Source organism: Astatotilapia calliptera, chromosome 19, assembly GCF_964374335.1.
Source record: "Astatotilapia calliptera chromosome 19, fAstCal68.1, whole genome shotgun sequence".
Taxonomy (NCBI): Eukaryota; Metazoa; Chordata; class Actinopteri; order Cichliformes; family Cichlidae; genus Astatotilapia; species Astatotilapia calliptera.
This window is the reverse complement of record NC_137440.1, coordinates 28,803,861-28,821,873: the sequence shown is the minus strand read 5'-3', so window position 1 is coordinate 28,821,873 and position 18,013 is coordinate 28,803,861. Positions and strand designations below refer to the sequence as shown.

At 41.9% G+C, this 18,013-nt stretch overlaps 2 protein-coding genes across 2 annotated transcripts; one reads left to right on the top strand and one right to left on the bottom strand.

Moving 5' to 3' along the window:
• Positions 1 to 1,397: 1,397 nt before the first annotated feature.
• disp2 (dispatched RND transporter family member 2) lies at positions 1,398 to 15,072 on the top strand. The gene is made up of 10 exons (XM_026152368.2): positions 1,398 to 1,645; positions 5,170 to 5,308; positions 5,406 to 5,659; positions 6,449 to 6,478; positions 6,606 to 6,729; positions 7,546 to 7,661; positions 8,260 to 8,375; positions 9,129 to 9,226; positions 9,458 to 9,616; positions 10,221 to 15,072. The coding sequence occupies exons 1-10, from the start codon at positions 1,551 to 1,553 to the stop codon at positions 13,551 to 13,553; spliced, it is 4,464 nt and encodes a 1,487-aa protein (XP_026008153.2). The 5' UTR covers positions 1,398 to 1,550; the 3' UTR covers positions 13,554 to 15,072.
• rpusd2 (RNA pseudouridine synthase domain containing 2) lies at positions 15,058 to 17,712 on the bottom strand. Its single transcript, XM_026152369.2, has 3 exons — positions 17,036 to 17,712; positions 16,222 to 16,518; positions 15,058 to 16,137 (listed from the first exon to the last, which is right to left on the bottom strand). The coding sequence occupies exons 1-3, from the start codon at positions 17,660 to 17,662 to the stop codon at positions 15,331 to 15,333; spliced, it is 1,731 nt and encodes a 576-aa protein (XP_026008154.2). The 5' UTR covers positions 17,663 to 17,712; the 3' UTR covers positions 15,058 to 15,330.
• Positions 17,713 to 18,013: the final 301 nt, after the last annotated feature.

Below are 18,013 nucleotides of genomic sequence, written 5' to 3'. Positions count from 1 at the left end.
CTATGATTATTCTTATTTAGGAAGTCTTCATTTGCAAAAGTCTTCAGGATTTTATGGCACACTAATCAGGATGACCTGGTGCAGGTTATTCTGCTAACAGTGTGTAATGATGATAGAGCAAAGCCGGTGAGTCCTTTACGGGCAACAACACAGATAATTAAAAGAACACCAGGTCAAAAACCAGACCTATAAATTGAGCTATTGTCTTGAATTGTTGTTATAAGACTTAATTGAGAGTTGTGAAAGAGGAGCTCTAGATGGATGTTTCTTCTTAACTTTAAGGAAGTAAATAGGGTTCAACTGGTAAACGTCTTTAGAGCAGTATCATAGTGTTGAATTGTTATTGTCAAAGACAAAGGAAGACAGACATTTTCCTGCTATTCTGAACAAAAATCCTAATTTCATTTTTAACTTTTGGGCCAGATGCTGAAACTGAATCTTAAAAGAGAGTCAGGTATCAAGCAAAATACCTTCCAGGTATTTGAAAGACTCCACGAGACTGATATGAAGATAATTTAAAGGACAGACAGAGTCACAGGTTTATTTAAACCGAACCTAAAAGTAGGAGATAAGCCTAATCTTTAGGAATATTATTCACATGTATTTATTTCTTTTTAATTTCAGTGATAATGATTGCATACGTTATGCCACAACGCTTTTCTTTCATTCCGATGAGGCATAAACATCTGGATGTTTTAATAATTCATTATTTGGAGCAATTTGATACATCAAGTTAGCATTGGTATCAAACCACTAAAAGAGATTTCACAAAATCTGGCAAGAATGAAAGGTGCTGTTATTAACGGCTAATTACTGATCTATGAATCATCACTCTCCCAAATGGTATTAATGTAACCGCTGGTTGCAAACCTCTTCATACATAATTTATGAAAGCATCCTTGATTACTGTAATGCAGCAAAGACAATGAAGGGACAGGGCTTAAATCTTTTTTATACATTCTAACTGACTGGTGCAATTTCCACTTACATTTCTAGTAAAAACATGCATTTAAGTGTTTTCCTCTAACTAAAGCACGTCATTATTTAAAATTAATGAATAATGTACTGATTGTCTTAGTCCCTTCTTTTTAAATCGTTAAGGAGGAGAGTATTTCACCCGGCGGTGATTTATGCTCAGCTTTGCTGTGATCAGCAGCAGTTAGCTATTGTTTTAATTGAGTGCAGCATCTCTGCCTGTGCACCTTCATAATGAGCAGCTGTAGCTCCTGTCTGAGCCGCTTAATCAGCCACCGAGGCTCACCACCCTTCACTCGGTCGGTGCTCCAGCACCGCGGCCAGTTGGACAGCGACCATACAGCCTCCTCAGCATCACCGGGGCTCCGCCAATCAGAGCGCAGCTCGGGGCAGATTAACCCAAACAGCCCTAGTGCTGCTCTGTAGTAGAAGCCCCAGAAACAAGCATTTGATCCTCGTGGACTCAGTCCTGGCAGATAGAAAATTAACCGTTTAGTTAACCCGATCTGATATTAGAAGGGATTTATTTTATTTTTTTTAAATAATCAGAAAGAAAAAGGCGGATCGGGAGGAGGATGGATGCTTGCTCAATAATAGGAGAAAGCACGGACGCGATAGTAATGGTTGATTCTCCTGTAGATGAAAAGGAAATTCGGGAGGCTTGTAAAAGGTGGGTTGTTGTTTTTTCTTTCTTGTTTGTGGAAACGTCCAAAAGCTTACTGTGTAACTTGATCAGTAGCGAAAATGAATGGATGTTAAAAGCAGACATCAAGGTGTGTGTGTGTTTTTTACCCCCCTGGCTGCTGCTAGTTTCGCTGAATGGTGGGTTACTGAACCCAGCTGTTTCTGCTGTAGACAGTGGGAACAGTACACGACAGGATTCCTGCTGCTGCTGTTGTTGTTCTTGTGTTTCAACATTACTGCAACAACATATATGCTGCTGTCTTAGTTTTAAGAATTTATATTGAATCACTGCGTTTTCAGTGATAGCACACTCCATATAAGTGCTTTATGATACTCAGAGCTAGTACCCTGAGTGCCTACTTTAATTTACCACCATACAAAAGACCGTTCCCTTTCTGCTTCTGACAGATTTGCAGGATTCAGTGAGCAGCTCATAAATAGTTGGCTGGAGCTCTTTGCGATCTGTTCAGTGTCATCCTGCTGCTTTAGTCAAACTGGTTCTTTGGGTCACTGATGTCACCCTGTCACTCACTTTGTTCTCAGCTTGTAAAAAAATCTAATGGATAAGAGGCTTCAAACATGAAAGCAGGGCTGGAAACAGCTGAGACCTGTCACCCTTCAGCTCAGCAACAGGCCACATTATTAGTATTATTATTATTATTATTTCTCTCTCCATGAACACTCCTCACTTGGTTTTGTCACCTATATGCAGAGACAGAGCATCACATTTTTACTCTAATGATACCTCAGGCTTTTAAAGGTTAACAGTCAGCACTCTGCATACAGAGTGTGCTTTTGCACAGTTCTTCAGCGTGTCTATATGCGTGATTGTCAGGTTAGGAAATTTTGAGAGACATGACATTGACTGACATCCAGACAGTTGATGCACGAAGCGTGCTGTAGACAAGAAAACAGACAAAGATCTAAAGGGAAATGTTTGGAGAGAGAGACAGAAAGTACAGCTGACAGCCTTTAAGCCTTAGAGATATTCTGGTTCCTCCCGGGGCCACCTTTGAACAACTTTAAGGTGATTTTATACACTCAGTTTCCAACTCAATATCACACACTCAGCAGTCATATGAAGGACTGTACAGAAGCGCAAACCTGATTTGTGCTTCTTTTCCACTTCATTCAGAGGGCGAAACATTACAATTTCAACTCTACGTTTTTAAAAAAATTAACATGATAAATTTGAAGCTTGAAAAATTAATAAACTCTAATTTAAACTATTCATTCGTATGTCATTGTAATGGAAGTCTAATAACAGCCCAGAAATACCCAGCACCTTCCTCAAGTCACAGTTATCAGTTTTTGCTGAAACTGCTTGGTGCTGGCTGTATTTTCCGATGAGTCTGAGATGTAATAATAAGAGGGGTTTCTAATAATTAATGACATGGTCTAGCATCACTGATTATTTATAGTTGTTATATGAGACTTCATTATTTTAAGAGGACTAATAATCTGGCAACAGAGTGTGTGCACGGTGAAAAACGAGCAGCTTTTGTTTCAGCTGTGCACTCTGCTGTTCTGATGTAAACTCTGATTTATGAGGTCATTTTGATTTCAGGGCACGCTGCCAGTTTCCCATTTTTGTCCTAGGTGTCGGGAGTAGCTTGGTGACACCTTTTTGGATGTATTTTTGTATTCGTCCGCTGAATTATTGATAAGCTCCAGAATTGAATTCCTTTGTTAGTGTGTTTGCCTGGGTTGGCCAGCTCTGTGGAAACCATTAAGATGAAAACTCAGGGTCAAACACTGATATCCCACACCCTGTGGTCAAGAGGCAGCCAGGCAGTGTCTCCTAGTATCTTTAATTATATTCCTGCATCAATTCTAAGCTGTAGTGAAACACTGGATGGACTGAGTTTCTTGTGATTACAGTGAAAATAAAGTATTTACACTCTGAAGTAGCTTCATTTTGTTTGTTTATTCACTCACGTCAGCGTCTAAATAGGTCAAACTAGTAGATGAACAAATGCTTTGCGATTAAGAGCTTCTGAGGACTTTGCGGGGTATTTATTATTTAGGTCATAACACAATTTTATTGTAACATGAAGACAAAACTCTGAGGTTTTCTTCTTCACTTGGCTCCACTAATAAACTCCATAATCCCTCTGCTTATGTTTACCAATTCAGCAGACTGCTCATCATCATTTGTTCTCCTTATTATGAGATGCAAATAAAACCTTGTGAGGTCAATTAAGCTCTGTTGACTTACTCTGTCGCCATGGTGACTAGGCAGGAAGTGCGGTTGCATCCAGTCTTGCGTGGAAAAACAAGCATGTGGTTGACTTTAAGGAGCTCATGCCCACTTTCCTGAGCTACAGCCAAAGGAATACGCAGCTATCCTGTTAGGTCTCTTTATTTTCTGTTGTTTTTATGTAACGTAATTTTGGGGGTAGAAAGTGAAATAAAACTAAATGAATGAATGATTTTAAGGACATGTGATAGAGGAGGAATGGAATATAAAACAAGAGTCTACAGCCACACTGTGTAATTAGTTTAGTTGTTGTTTTTTGTGAACACTGTCTTTATATTTCATGACAATCCATAGAATAACACAGAGCATTAGTGCAGGCAGGCTATAAGGTCAAGCACAGCCAAGAATCCCATTACAAGACGCTTTGCAACCCACTTTTTTCCTAGCTACTCCTTTTTTTTCATGAGTCTAAGTTAATCCCTATCATCTCTGTCATTGTCCATTGTCATTACAGCCTGCTCTGTTCTGCTTTGCTTTGTAGTCAGGCCTTGCTGCTGGGGAGGTCCCAGATTAGAACCATGATGCCCAATAAAAATAGAAATGGAAAGAAAAGAAAAAAAAAGTGGCTTAAGTGAATGTCATTGAAAAAAACTCAAAGGATCACGGAAGTCAGTAGGACTCATCTTCAGGGAACTAAACAAGCGGACATGTGAGCCTTTCCATAACTGTGTGGGCTAAAGTGGTGAATGCAATAAACCGACACAGCTATCCACAGAAGAATGCTTTTAACATGACCAAAGACAGACAGTTTTCACAAGCACTGCAAAATTAGAAAAATATAAAAACAACTACTGAATGCTGCCGTTAGCCACGAACCATCCCTCAGTCTTGTCTTGTGTGCCATCCTAAATAACCACCTACCCCAATGATGGTGACATGAAGTGAAAAAAGTCTCACTCTCTCGCTCATTCTCGATTCCTTCTCCTTCCTCCTACCTTCTGTTTTAATTGGCCCTTCTTCCTTCCAGTGGCTACAGCATGTTATCCAGAAATCCATTCCTTACCTCATTAGCTCAGCTGGGCTGCTCAATTCGCCGTTGAAAATCAGATGAAGTAAGGCAAGAAGTGCATTCAAGAAACTGAGTTGTCAGTCACTGTTTACAAGCTGAACTTTTGCACCTTCATTTGAAAAGAGCTGCTGCTTCTTTCACTGCTACCACTGTCAATCATATCCTCTCTCCTGTTAATATATTTCCATATTTTTATATTTTCATTGTCTTCCTCTTCTCCCCATCCGACGTCTCTCCTTAGTGAGATCCCGACAGTTTCTCTGTGCCCCCCTGACAGCTCTGCTGAGGCCCAGTTGACTGTCATCCAGCCTGAAGGGGAGCTATGTGACAGCTGCAGCAGCCTTGGCAGACCCTCTTCTTCCTTTCAGCTCTATCACCAAGTATACCTTAGCATATATAGGGATGCATTAAATAAGGTGGTGGATTTGGAAGGCAGTGACATCAACAGTCATATTGTTATCTTCCTTCCTCCTTTAGGTTCCCCAGAGTCCCCAGCTTCTAAAATGTCCACACTGCAGTCACTGTGGGCCAATCAAATCAAATGCCTGCCACAGCTGTCATTCAAACACCAGCGTTCCTAATGATGAAGGAGGAATTGTTGTAAAAGTGGGACACAGCTGTGGTTCTGCCCATCAGTCATCCTGCCATGGACCGGTGAGATGTCACTGGCTGCACGGGTCAAATGAAGGCGGGACACAGAAACCAAAGCAGCAACATGTGGTGACAGTAAGGTGTGTTTTGGAAAATATACTTTGGCTTTTTTTGGCTGTTTTACCTGAAAGTAGATAGTTCAAAAGTCATTGTCTGCATTTCAATTTTTTGTGTGTGTATTCAACAAACTGGAGAATTAAAGAGCTTCAGTGGTGCCGACAGTCGGATTTGATTACATTAAAGAAAAAAAAAGAGAGACAAATCTGCTGTTTCGTTCCTTTTCGGTTTACTTGTGCTTGGCCATAGCTTCATACTTAATACATGTCTCAACTACCTTGTGGGAAGAGGTCAAAAGTCACATTTATTTATATGACACATTTAAAACAATAGAGTTGACCAAAGCACTGTACATTAAAAGCATATTGCCCCAAGAAAACTACACTGAAATCCAGAAAAAATTGAAAGCAATACATAACATTAAAGGACAATAAATAAAATAAGATAACAATAAAATGAAATCAAAATAAAAACAGACCATAAAATGCAATCCTTTAAGTGGATGTCACACTGCCAAGGAGAATAAATGTGTTTATAATAAAGATTTAAATGTGTACTGCCGGAGCTGTGTGGATATGAAGATAGGTAGATTATCCCATAGATGTGTTGCTGATTCTGCAAAAGCTCGATCACCTCTCTGTTTTAATCTGGTTTTAGGCTTGTGTAAGAGCTGCTGGTTAGATGAGGTCAGAGCTCTTATAGAAGAAAATGAATCAACAAATTTGCTTGTTTTTTCCCACATGTGCACAGAGTCATTATAATGATAATAATTATTTTTTTTGTTACTGATAACAGTTTTCTTTTGTGAACAGGGATGGGGGACTGTACTGTATCCTTAGAAAGTAAGTGTGAAAACCCTTTTTTATCTTAAAAGCCCAAAAGTACTGCAGGTCTCTCTTAATTTCATCATGATGATTCTCTTTTCTTCAGCGACACAGCCTGATTCTTTTGCGGTATTTTATTTAACAGTTATTCCCAGGTGATAGTGGACTACCCGTTGGCGGTTCTGATTGGTTGTGCTGTGCTGTTGCTGGGATGCTCACTGGCTGCATTCTTGATTGGCCCACTGCCAGACTTCTCTGACCCATTACTGGTTAGTCTCAAATACATGTGCACACTCACAAATTTTAATATTCATTAAATGCATTCCCTAGCTCCAACTGTGACTTCATGATCTATGCCTTCCCCATTGCTAGTAGTCTCTTCCAGAGTGTACATCCTTTATGTCAAAATTTAGTCAGAGAAGGCCCCCATGGTTTGCTTTACAATTGGTTTAAAGTCCCCACTAGGCCATGAAAACAAGAACACTCAAGCCTGTACACACAAGCAATCTTCAAATTTTAATCCTAATTTTCTTGCTGCAGCACATGTATCTCTACTGTCAGGTTCTGTTAAATCAACAACACAAACATCCTTCACCACCTTAGGCTGAGTGTGGTTAATTACTGTTCTGCTAATGACTCATGATTTCAGCCATATCCTTTTAGTTCAGTCTAATCTCAGATTCAATGAGCCGCTCTGAATTAGATCACACTTGCTGTCATCTTAATTAAATACACCTTCTCACCTTTGAGATGCATGTTTACAGGATAAACACTGATTAAGAAATCATTCTCAAGTCTCAACAAGCGACTCACAACAATGAATCATGAACGGCAAAGCTAAAAATGATTTACATAAGAAAAGAAGTACGATTATGCCAATGATAAGAGTGCTGCTTTCTTTTTATAAACACCACTCAGTAAAAATATAAGCAAATACAGGCTGCGTATATACATGTTTATTAGACAGCATTTAATTTGCTTGATGCTGATTATATCAGTGGATGCATTGTGTTAAATGGTAACAGCATCTGTACTGCCTTTCACTGTGATGTCTGCTTGTGTTTGAAAGTGCTCTCTTTCTACAGGGCTTTCAGCCACGAGGAACATACATCGGAGTTCGCATGTCGAGCTTGTCCAAGCTGCAGGAGAACACTGGCCCTGGGAAAAAACTGTCTCTTTTACCACAGCAGCTCAGTAAAAGGTCAGCAGAAGGTTTTCGCGGAGTGAAGCACAGACTGCACCACTGACAGACGCACAGATGTGCTGCTGTAGAAATGGATTTGAGCAATCTGAAGACTGATAACATATTATTATAATTACTTGCAGTAAAAGCTTTGGCAATAGTGACTGTATGCAGACACACTACACACAGTCATTACAAAAAGAATGCACACCCTCTTTCAAGTTCTGGTTTCTGTATTGGGAAATAATAAAACAATAATTAATTTGGGCCTTACTAAGTTGTGTTGGATCCTTAAGGCAGAGCACAACCTGAACAGTGTGTAACACAGGGCTAACACAGAGTGGTAGACAACCATTCACACTCTCACATCTACCTCTTATGGAAGTTTATGGAAGAGAAATCCAAGACAGAGGAAGAATGAATGTTGGACTTTAACTGAATCCTAACTTTGCAGTATTCCCACTGAGTTTATAAATAAGCAGCATGAATAATAATGGAAAAACAAACAGCTAGTGTCTATTGTGCTTATCCCAAGTGCTAAAAAAATATTGCAAATTAAAAAAATGTTAAAATCAAAATGCTAAAAAGGGCATCTGTCTGGTTTTATATGTGTTAGATTTGGAGGAACTATCAGCAGAGAAAGTAGCAGTGGCCACGACACCTCCAAAGCTCGAATGAAAAGGATGCTGGCCAGGGACTCCACTCTAGACACCTTCCTCTGCGATTCTCCAGGTGAGAAAACCCTGATCAGTTTAAGCTTTTCAGTAAAATAAACTTTTATGTTTTTAAAACTTAAACAAATGAAATCTCGTTGTTTTCACACTGTAGATCTACAAGGGTTAAGAGTAATATGTATCTATGCTGGCCATGACAAACTAAACATTAGAAAATTAAAAGGAGATAACTATGCATATGTGAATGCAGCCGATTCATTTCAATTTAATCCACCTCTATAAACTGTATTTAAAAACTGTGAATGTTGGGAAAAACACTGGAGCTTAGTAAAGAGTCATTAGTGGTCTCTGCAAACTTAGAATGAAAGACATAAACAACATAAAAGTGACCACTTAAATACAAGTTCACAAAGAAAAGTTGCAGATCAAAGAAGTTTTTTGAGAGCTATTCTTTGGGAATGGTATTCCTGATTTTCTTCTTTAAGCTCTGCTTTGATATAGTTTTCTGTTAGATCAAAGACTTCTTTTTAAAATACGGAAAGCTCCCTAAATAGATTTATTAGCAATCCCAAGCCCTAGGTTTGCATTTTATTGAAGTTGGCTAATTTCTATTCACATCCAACACTGACGCCAGGATAAAACACACAAAATATGTAGTTTGCTTGCTTTCATCCCTAAGGATTCATACCTCAGAGCCCTTGACAAGGGTCTGCAAACATTCTGAGCATTTCTGACCACCCCTGTGAACTGAGGAATCACGGCTGGTCATCTTGTTCCTGTATGGAGACTCCATCTGTCTCTCTCCACACAGGCGAGCGTTTTGCCCAGCTGGTGTTTCGATCAGAAAACTCAGCCAGTCTCTGGAGTCTGAAGGCGATCCACGCCATGTGTGAGATGGAACAATCCAGGGTTCGTCATGTTCTACTCACTCCTCTCTGTCAACTTTGCTGAAACATTTAGTCATCGTCTCCTCTCTCTCACTTTTTCAGTTTAATACAGTGGCTGTGTTCCACATTTTAATCCATCTCCTCCAATAAAAATCACTCTACATCATCTTGTGTGAAATTAGTTCTTTTTTTTTATGAAATAGCTTTAAATCTGGGCATGCATTCAAAAAAACCTTTGCCTCCTTTGAAACAGATTCGCTCCCAGGCCCAGTTCCAGGACCTGTGCCAGCAGCATGTGAGGGTGAAGGCTGAGGGAATGTCCAAGAGCGGCTGTTGTCCAAGCTGGTCTCTGGGGAATTACTTGGCAGTCCTTACTAATGCCTCCCGCTGCCTCAGCCTCACCTCACAGCAAGTACTGAAGCTTTCTTCTCATTTTCAAAATTATAAAACAAAACAAAATAAAACAGGCAAAGGGATATCAGCTCATCAGACCAGTCCTTTTTATTTTGTAAATTGTACTTTGTAGGTGGATGTCTTGTCACGTTCAAGAAGACATTTGAAAACCTGATCTTGTCCTCAGAGTTGTTTGGTAAAGTAACCCAAGCAGAAAGTTGACCATTACAAGCTTTTAACTGCACCTCCAGTCATAATGAGCAAAAATCAAATTAAACCACGTTCAGTTTAAATATACTGTGTGTGAAATCTCACCTTTAGATGTCAGTAGATTCCAATCAAGTGCATAATTGTAGCTACGGAGGCCACTGCAGGGCAAACAACTCTGGCTGCTGTTCGTCTGTAGTGAGTGTAGTTGGTCAGTCGACTGGTAAAGCATTATGCAGATATCCCTGTGACGTGGCATTTAATTTTCTTTCAGAAATAAAATGTGCTTATTTTACAAAAGGTTAAAGGAGCATGGATATGTGTGAGCAATGCAAACTCAGTAAGCACTTAATTATACCTCAGTTCTGTTGTGTTATCTTGTGGTTTTATTTTCCATTGTCTTTCTCTCATACCAGGTTTCTGAGTCTCTGAACCTTCTGCGGAAATGTGCGCCATACTATCATGAAGGACATCTAGTTGAAGCCTGTGCCCAGAGACCCAAACATGGCAGCTGTTCCTCGGTTCCCTCCCGCTGCAAACAATCCCGCGTGGTGTTTCAAATCCTGCACTTTCTGGTTGACAAAGACTTTCTTGGACCGCAGACTGTTGAATACCAAATTCCCACACTGAAGTACAGTCTTCTTTTCCTACCTGTAGACAAAGGAGAACATATGATGGAGATATACATGAATAGCCTTGAAGGCAGGGATCTAACCTACAATAATACGACTATTACTGGCATAGACTTTGGCATTAAGCAGGCTCTGTTTGAGTATTACCTGACAAGAGATTCAGTTTACCCTTTCCTAGCTGTTGTATCACTTCTGTTCACTATGGCTCTATACCTCCACTCGCTCTTCATAGTAGCGCTATCTGTAATAGCAATCACCGGCTCCCTTCTAACATCCTATTTTTTCTACAAAGTAGCATTTCGTCTGACTTTCTTTCCTCTGGTCAACCTGTCAGCAGCTCTTATTCTCTTGGGAAGCTGCTCCAATCAGGTTTTCATCTTTACTGACTTTTGGAATCTGCAGCTATCCCAAAATCCTTCAGCTTCCCTGGAAAAGAGAGTAAACAGAGCTTTGCAGGAAGTAGGCTATTTGATTTTAGCATCAGGGCTGACCTCCAGTGCAGCTTTTTTCTCTGGTTATCTCAGCAGCATCACAGCAATCAGATGCTTCTCCATTTATCTCGGAACTGCCTCTGTAATCAGCTCCCTCTTGGCATTGGTGTGGCTGCCGTGTTCGTTCATTCTGCGTGAGCGCTACACAAAAATGTCTTCTGCATCTGCGGCAGCGCAAGGATGGAACCCCTGCTGCTCCAAAAGCACTGGTGGCTTTTGGGACACGAGTTCACGCAAGAGATGCCTCTTCAGCCTTGGGCAGAAGCTGAGAGAATTAAATCGTGGTCTCACTGACACCTCCAATTTATTATTTCTGAAAATCCTGCCCTGTGGAGTTGTAAAGTTTAGATACATTTGGGTTTGCTGGTTTGCAGTGCTCGCTGCTGGAGGCATGTACATGTCATGCATAGACCCGGGCATGAAGCTGCCAGCTCTTGAGAGCAGGGTCACCCAACTGTTCCGCTCCAGTCACCCATTTGAGCGATATGACGCAGAGTACCATCACATGTTCATGTTTGAGAGGCAGAGAAATGGAGAGGATAAGCCTGTTACGTTGATGCTTGTTTGGGGCATCAAACCGACTGACAACGGAGACCACTTTAACCCAAGAAGCAATGGCTCTTTAGTTCTTGACCCTGACTTTAACATGAGCCGACCTGATGCTCAGGTTTGGTTGCGGGAGCTGTGTGGACGGGTTCAGAACCAAAGCTTTCACTCTCCTTCATCACCTGAAGATAAAGATGCAATGACAGGTAATATCTGCCTCGTAGAGCAGCTAATACACTGGATATCTGTCAGGAGGTGCTCAGAGAGCGATGACGCCCTTCATTTCTGCTGTAATGACATCCCATTCCCCTACCCTCCCAGCGCTTTTGAGAACTGCCTAAGCATGATGCTGGCAGAGAGGTATGCCGAGGGCCATCTGGCACACAGCGGAGGGGTGTACTTCCAGCCAGATGGCAGGGTTGCTGCCCTCGTGCTGGCATTCAAAACTACATACTTCTACAGCTTCAACTTTAGCAGAACCAGTGTTTTTTACAGAGAAATCCTGACATGGTTTAACAGAGAGATATCAGGAGCACCACAAGGGCTGGAGAACGGCTGGTTCATCAGTCAGCTGTCTCTTTTTGACCTGCAGCAGTCTTTAAGCTCAGAGACTCTAGTAGTAGCTGGCTTTTCAGTAGCACTCACATGTGCTTTGCTTCTTTTAACCACATGGAATATTCCACTGAGCATATATGGAACAATAGCCGTAGGAGGCAGTGTGTTTGTCACTGTCGGCCTCCTTGTTCTTCTTGAATGGCAGCTGTGTGGCACAGAGGCTCTGTTTATATCATCTGCCGCAGGGCTGTCAGTCGATTTTATTGCCAACTATTGCATATCCTACAGCTTAGCTCCACATTCAGATAAAATTGGGAAAGTAGCACATGCCACTAAAAGGATGGGATGTCCTGTAGCAATAGTTTCTGGTGCTTTTTTCTTCATAGGGATCATCATGTTACCTGCCACGGCCTTGTTCTTCAGAAAGCTTGGGATTTTTCTGTTTTTGGTCAAATGTGTAGCGTGTGGATTTGCAACCTTCTTTTTCCAGTCCCTGTGCTGTTTTTGTGGACCCCAGAAAAACTGTGGAATGATCACGCTGCCGTGTTTTTCCGACCAAACGGACGGTATGCTTTCTTCTTGTTCTGATCCTGGCTCTTTGTCGACTTCTGCGGCTAACGGGGCATTTGGTAAATCTAGAGTGAGGAGGAGTTATGACAAAGAAGCAGGCGGTTATCTCTATCCCAACCATCGTCAGCACAGGCAGAAACAGACTGCAGGAAGTGGCTGCGGGAATCGAGGGCCCGAGCAGTACGAGCTGCAGCCATTGGCCTATCGCCTGAGTGACAGCTTTGAGAACAGCACCTGCACCAGTAAACTGTCAAACCGGCCCTCTGTGCTTTCTGATGAGATTGAGTACTGTGAGGGAGATGTGGCAAGGAATACCATGGATGGGGAGAGTGAGGAGACATGTAGCCATCAACAGAAAATCTGCCAACCACCACCAGCCGTCCAGACCTCATCTCCTTACAAAGAAAACACTCTATGCCCACCAGGCCTGGCTGAAGAAGATGTAGCTAAGGACAAGTTGCTGTGTAAAACCTGCAGGAGTCAGTCTGTCAGGGTGAAACACTGGAGCAATACATCATCCTCATCATCAAGCATGGAGGAGACCATCATCAGCCATACACTGGAGACTACTGACCAGTCATCACTCTGCAAGGATGAAAATACCTTAGGGGAGAGGTGCTGTCACCCTCATCGCTCACATAAAGGACGTCACCTCTCCCTGTCTCAGAGCTCCTGTGAGGGTCTGGAGGAGTCCTGCGAAACGTGCCTCAGTGACATCGAACCAGGATCTTCGAACACACAGCAGCAAGAAGGAGAGGCGGAGGTCCACTTACAGCCAGGACACCTTAATGGGAGGAGAGATGCACTTCGTCTCTCACTGAAAGAAATCGTTTATGAGACTTGCGGCAAGCGTCGCACCAGCCACAGCGAGGAAGTGGTGATTTTACCCAACAGTAAGCCAGACTTACCAGATGTTTGGATAAAGAGAGACGGACAGCGGGAAGATACTTGTTAAAGAAAGCTGGAGAAAATCTTGAAAACACTGTGGATCTGACTCTTAATTTATACATATAAAAAAATTAAAACCAAAACAACTGAACTTATACAATCACAGTTGATGAAAAAGGAGCATACATTGTTACATTTGTATATTACACAAAGGAAATACAAGCCAACTGCAAATGTAACACGACAGCATGTTTGTCCAGTCTTGTTTCATCGTTTGTTACAAATGAGGTCAGAGCATGAGCGTGTCTTCAGCTAAAGGTTAAAACTGAAAGCATGACAGCAAAAGATGAAGCTTTCTATCCAGCCACAGTTTTAAACAAATGCCACATTTGAATATTAACTGCAGCTCGTCATCGACACAGAAACTATCCGAGTGCTGCACCTGCTGCCTGCAGAACTTACTTTGTGCCTGGAACTTTTTAACTTCTGAACCTGGACGCTCTGCACAGACTGGGTTTCTCCAAGCTGGGATTGACCCCTATGAGCCATATGCACTCATAGATTTAAATGTGAGATATAAAGAGACAGAGCTGCGTGGGGTGTGCCTGCGCGCAAAGCCGCAAACAGTTTATGAGCATGACTCAATCATTATCACGTTTAGAGAAGCAGACAACTGTCAGTGGGTTCTGCACTCTGTGGGGATAACATGTACAGTATGTCTTTTGTGATGATAATGTAGAGAATCACTAACCTACAGTTCGCAGTGTGTATCATGTGTGGTGTCTTGGCTTGCTTTTAATGTTTCACTTTCAAATTAACGGTCATGCTGTTTATTCTAGTGTCAGTGCCAAAACAATGTAATGTTCACTCGTGCTGATTTCCAAGGGGCAAAGTGGTGTCTAACAGACTTAACACTAAGGTTTATACACTTAAGGTGCATACTATTCAGGATCCACAGATGTCAGTAAGCCTTAGCAGAATTAGGAGGAGCTTGAATTTCTGTTTTAAATGCAGTAATTGTACCATCACAAGCAGCTGCATCAACAGTCAATTTCCCATACAGATCTGGCTGCAGTGTTAAGAGAAACTCCTGACAGGCGACCTTTATCCACACTGCAAAGCATTTAACAGTATTTATGACATGAACAGCATGTGTCAAATGTCTTTCAAACGGTTGTTTCAAAGCAGCTGAAATTTTGTGATGTGCAAAAAAAAAAAAAAGTGTCCTAAGAGTAAAATTTGATATGTTTATGGTCCTTTATATGTATAAAACAAAGAAGTATTGAAGGTGCAGTGGCTGTGATTCAGCGAGGACCTTAAGAAGAAAGATTTGCCATAAAATGTGCCTATGAGCGAGGTTATTTTCAAGACTTTTCATTGCAGAGGTGTTATCTTGACTGTATAATCAAACATCTTTAACCAGCCTTCACTTTGGGTCACTCAGCAGAATAACCTTGCCTTATAGACAAAGGTAATCAATCACAGGCTTTCTATAAACAAAAAGATAAAGGTCACCACCACTCTTATTTATAGCTGTCAATGTTGATTTTTCACAAAAATGAAATAAAACATTTTATTTTCCTGCAGACTGGCTTTCGATTTATTTCAAATGTTCGCTGTGGTACAAGACAGATTACAGACTTTGTGGATAATGTTAAATTAAAATAGACCTCAAGGTGAAATGAGAACCACTCCAATCTTAACTCATATTTGCTTTCAAAGCAGCAAAACATTTTTGTTTTTGGTTCTAAATCAAAAAAATTAAAAACCAAAATCTCCTTGAGGATTAATGATTGTCTGAAGATTAAATGTCAAAGCCGTCAGCAGCGTTCATCTGGTCTGTTCTAATCTGCCTCCACCCAGTCCTCTTTTGCCCAGTCAGGTAATTGTGTGGAATATTCGAAGTCAGGTCCTTTGTAGCGTAAAGCGTGAAGATACATGATGAGTTCCTTCTCTGTGGGGTCTGGCCGCACTAGTTTACATTCACTACATAGGTGGTCTGGGGGAGTTTTCTGACTAGAATCATTTGCCCCAGTTTCATTTCCATGTGATTTGACTGGTTGAGGGTTCTGACAGTCTTTAACGGTGTTGTTGTCATTTACTGCCTCGATGCAATCTAACTTCTTGTCACTGCCACAAGCATCTACCTGTACTGGACAACTTTCTCCGCTTTTGTCAGATTCAGCGGTTCCAGCTGATTTGTCCATTTTCTCAGAGGCTTTATTTTTGTCTGCCTTGTGTGCAATGCCAATGCAGTCATCTGCAATATCCAGCATGTTAAAATTTTCCTGAGAGCGATGTTCTTCTACCAGCGCCTGCAGAAGCTCTTCATCACTCTTCCCCACAAGTCCCCCCTTCCCTCTGTGAGGACCCCAGGCTGATGACCCATAGACGGGATCATTAAGGATGGGAAAACCCAGGTACTGAAGGTGGACCCTGATCTGGTGTGTCCGACCAGTAAGGGGTAAACAGCGGACCACACTTGTTTTTCCGTTAAAGCTAAGCCTCTGGAAGACGGTCCGGCACTCCTTTCCTTTTGGGTCAACACGACAGAGGCCGATTTTGAAAGAAACAACCAGGATGGGTTCTTCACAGATCACCTCATCCTGTGGAAACTCCCCCTCCACTCGGCAGACATACTCCTTTTCAAGCTGAAAGAGACAGAAGATGTAAGAAACCTGTGGAGACGTTTTGAAAACCGACTCGCACAAAAGTGCAAAACATGCTCAACATACCTGTCTGTCTCTCACCATCTGGTCCAGTTTCTTAGAGGTCTCAAGCGTCCTGGCAAACAGCAAGACTCCAGAGGTGAGCCTGTCCAGCCTGTGGACTGTATGCAGCTCAGAGATGCCAAACTCCTTCCCCAGAATGAAAATCACCGTGTTGTGGCGGAATCGGCCACAAGGGTGCACAGGGATGGAGGCAGGCTTATCGACCACAAGCACTTCGCCATCATCTACCAGAATCTCCAGTGGTCTGCCAACTACAGGGGGCTCGTGGCGGTGTACAGTGTTCCTCAAGTGATCATTATTCTGTGCATGGTGAGGGAAAATTTAAGTGTTTGCCCACCTCAAACAAGGCCATCCAATACAATCAGGTGAATTTTTAGAAATCAGAGTATCAAGATTTGGATAGCTACCAATTTAATGACATGAAGGGTTGTTCTTTACAGCTACCACATGTCAAATATTTGATCCTTTCAATGCAAGCTACAATATTGAACAAAAGTAATCAGATTTTACTGACTGATCATTTGGCAACATGAATTTGGTGAATAATGTAGCCATGGCATAAAGTCAATACCTTGTATTAGTATCCCACAAATGGTAAATGGCCTGTATTTGTAGCGCTTTACTAGTCCCTAAGGACCCCAAAGCGCTTTACACTTTCAGTCATTCACCCATTCACACACACATTCACACACTGGTGATGGCAGCTACATTGTAGCCACAGCTGTCCTGGGGCGCACTGACAGGGGCAACTGTCAGTGCTAACTAGATCCCGTTTACCTCCCCTACATAGGTTATACTATGGACTTATGAGACTTACCCTGAGCACCACAGATAGATCCTCCACAGGTGTCTCGTTGAGGCGGATGCGACCCTCTTTAGCGGCCTTCTGATAATACTCAATGGACTCAGCTCTGAACTCATTCTTAAACACATCCAAAAGGCTCGTTCCAATCCACCGACCTTTGCAGTAGGTCTTAAAGTCAAAGTAATACGGATAGACTTTACGAAGCCCAGCCTCGAAGTAGTATGACGTCTCGTTGAAATGCTCTTGGCTAAAGCTCACACCTGGGTTGCGTTTCTGCGGTGGGGGGATATATCTCTCCCCCGGACGGAGCTTCTTCCCACCGGCTCCTCTCCGTCTCTTACCTCTGCCGCTTGTCTCTTTGTCGTCCGTGTCGTCGTTTTTGCGTTTGCCAGTTTCTGACGCCTCTACCGCTGTAGTTTGCTCCAAGGGCACCGGCGTGTTTACATTTCCCGGTGTTCCCGACTCAATACCCGCCCGCTCCATAGCCCAGCTGCTCTTTCTACACTGTGGAGAATTAAGAAAACTCAGAAACCGATTCGCTTTCTCGCAGGCAGAAACAAAATAAACTCCGCGACAATGAACGTCACACTGACTCAGAAAGAAAGATAATAAGCTTCCAAACGGCACCCTCACGTGCATCGCTCGTTAGCTAGAGGTCCTTCTCGCCACACGCGCGCGCCGTGATGACGTTTGTAGTCCAATCGGCGCTCCCTGAAGTTTAAACCAAACTATCAAACCCAATCCTGCATCTCATTTTGCACTTAACCATTAAAAGTAGACCGTTTGTTGTTATTTATGTGTTTTAATGTATTATTTTTGTCATGAAATGTATTTTTGTTATAAATTAAGTTCTATTCACACGAAATATAAATGACAGTGTTTGTGTTTGTTCATGATCATGTTTCTATGCTCTAGTCCTTGTAGCTTCTCACGATACCAATTCCCTTAATACTTCTTTGTGCCACAAAGTGATTTTTGATGCGTTTCATA